The sequence below is a fragment of the Prunus avium genome, chromosome 8, assembly GCF_965620075.1.
Source record: "Prunus avium chromosome 8, drPruAviu1.hap1.1, whole genome shotgun sequence".
Taxonomy (NCBI): domain Eukaryota; kingdom Viridiplantae; phylum Streptophyta; class Magnoliopsida; order Rosales; family Rosaceae; genus Prunus; species Prunus avium.
This window is the reverse complement of record NC_142291.1, coordinates 33,401,548-33,403,602: the sequence shown is the minus strand read 5'-3', so window position 1 is coordinate 33,403,602 and position 2,055 is coordinate 33,401,548. Positions and strand designations below refer to the sequence as shown.

General features: G+C 46.2%; 1 protein-coding gene across 1 annotated transcript; it reads right to left on the bottom strand.

Moving 5' to 3' along the window:
• Positions 1-715: 715 nt before the first annotated feature.
• GRP2B (glycine-rich protein 2B) lies at positions 716-1,751 on the bottom strand. Its single transcript, XM_021954743.2, has one exon. The coding sequence runs from the start codon at positions 1,651-1,653 to the stop codon at positions 1,033-1,035; it is 621 nt and encodes a 206-aa protein (XP_021810435.1). The 5' UTR covers positions 1,654-1,751; the 3' UTR covers positions 716-1,032.
• Positions 1,752-2,055: the final 304 nt, after the last annotated feature.

Here is a 2,055-nt window from a genome sequence, read left to right as displayed (position 1 = left end):
CATCAATATTTTAGACTTGTCAAACATATCTCCCAATCACAAACTTACCCAAAAAGCTTCCTAACTATAAACCAACAACATCACACTTTGGCATTTTACCCCAAAAGAATTTAACAAACCAAAAAGTGCCAGGGTAAATTCCAGGATGAAATTTAAGGGAAATCACTCACATGACTAACAATTGATTGATGTGTAGGATTTACAAATCACTCATTCAAAAACTCAAATTCCAAGATTAACCAATAACCTCTTTCTTTGCGATTTAGTTGGGTTAAGAAAAACAACTCACAAAGAATCACTCTCCTTCCCCAAAAGTATTTAAGTATTGGTTACATATTTAACATAGATGCAAATCCAACGGTCCATATGTAACCAAACTTGAAATTCTTAACGGAGAATCCCCCCTCTTCCACCTACCTACTTAGGTTATCAAAACAACCAAAAAAGCTAAAGTAAATGTACGAACTACAAGAAAAGTGTGAAGAAAAGGGCATGAACGAGTCGACAAAGCAGATATGAAACAACAAGAGGGCCACAAACCCAGAACAGTAGGGTTCTATAATTGGGTGAGAAAAGCATTATTGTTGTGCTTTTTGCATCAATTGGTCTGAAATTGGATGAGAAATGCATTAAGAGCGGCCCTTCAAATTCATAAACCCTAACCCTAATGCTATGATGGGGGCCGTCTGTACCGCCATGGAAACCATGCCAAAAATAAGAACACAATAAACAGAGGTGCAGAGTATATTAATGTGTATGAATCATAGTCCAACCACTAAACATAAAGCCACATATTCTGCCAAAATACCAAATCCTCACTACTAAAATCTTAAAAATAAGAAAGAAAAAAAATTACTACATCAAAAGCCATCAATTCATGTTTCCATGGAATGAAAGAACCAGATGACCCACAAAACCGACAATCCTCATACTGAAAATGAGTCAACATTTCTTAGAAAAAAAACCCGACTTAATTAAACGAAAGAACCCAGAAACAGCAGCGGCAGAGACACTAAAGGTCAAATGACAGATCTAAGACCTGTTAGGGCACTCCCTTGCGAAATGGCCAGACTCACCGCATCCGTAGCAGCCACCGGAAGAACCACCACCGCCTCCGCGACCACCACCTGAATAACCGCCTCCACCGCCATAACCGCCGCCGGATCCGCCCTGCTCGCAGTCCCTAGCCATATGCCCAGACTCACCGCACTTGAAACAGGCGCCACCACCGCCTCCTCCGCCATATCCACCGCCACCGCCATATCCACCGCCACCACCGCCGTATCCACCGCCTCCATAGCCACCGCCTCCTCTCCCACCTCTACCCCCTCCGCCTCTTCCACCTCCACCATTAAACCCATACCCCCCGCCGCCGCCACCTCGGCCTCTACCACCACCACCGCCGCCACCACCACGGCTTCCCTGAACGGGACCCTCCGCCGGTCCAGTCACATCAACGGCCTTGGTGCGGCCGTCGCTGTCAGATTCGATCTGGAACTCGACGGACTCGCCATCGCCGAGAGTCCTAAACCCCTCCGTTCGGATCGAGGACTGGTGGACAAATAGATCGTCTCCGCCATCGTTGGGGGTGATGAAGCCAAATCCCTTCTGATCATTGAACCACTTGACGGTACCGCTCAGTCTCTCACCCATCTCGTCTCACTGAAATCTCTCTCTCAAACCCTTGGAAACCCTAACCCTAACAAACCCACACGGCTCTCTCACTCTAGCACAAAATGGTCTTTGGGGCTGAGCGATTGACAGCTACTTATACATCCAAATCGAGAGAGAGGGCTTGATTGCCACGTTAGCTCTTAATGGGCCCCGCGAGAGCCAAATTGACGGCTCCCTTTGCACAACCCAAACCGACGGCTGGGGATATTCGTTATTTTTTCTTGTTTATTTGGGCCGTTGGATTGGTCCCTGGAGATGGATAGGATGGAATTCGAGTAGTCTGTTTCATTGGTACCCCCAAAATATCTACCCTCTCTCTTTTTCCCAGGTTCTTCATGTTATTACCTTTTTACCCAAAAGGGTATTTGGGGAAATGTGGAA

Bases quoted from the DNA above. Each gene is read 5' to 3' on its own strand.
- GRP2B (XM_021954743.2), bottom strand. From the start codon at position 1,653: ATGGGTGAGAGACTGAGCGGTACCGTCAAGTGGTTCAATGATCAGAAG.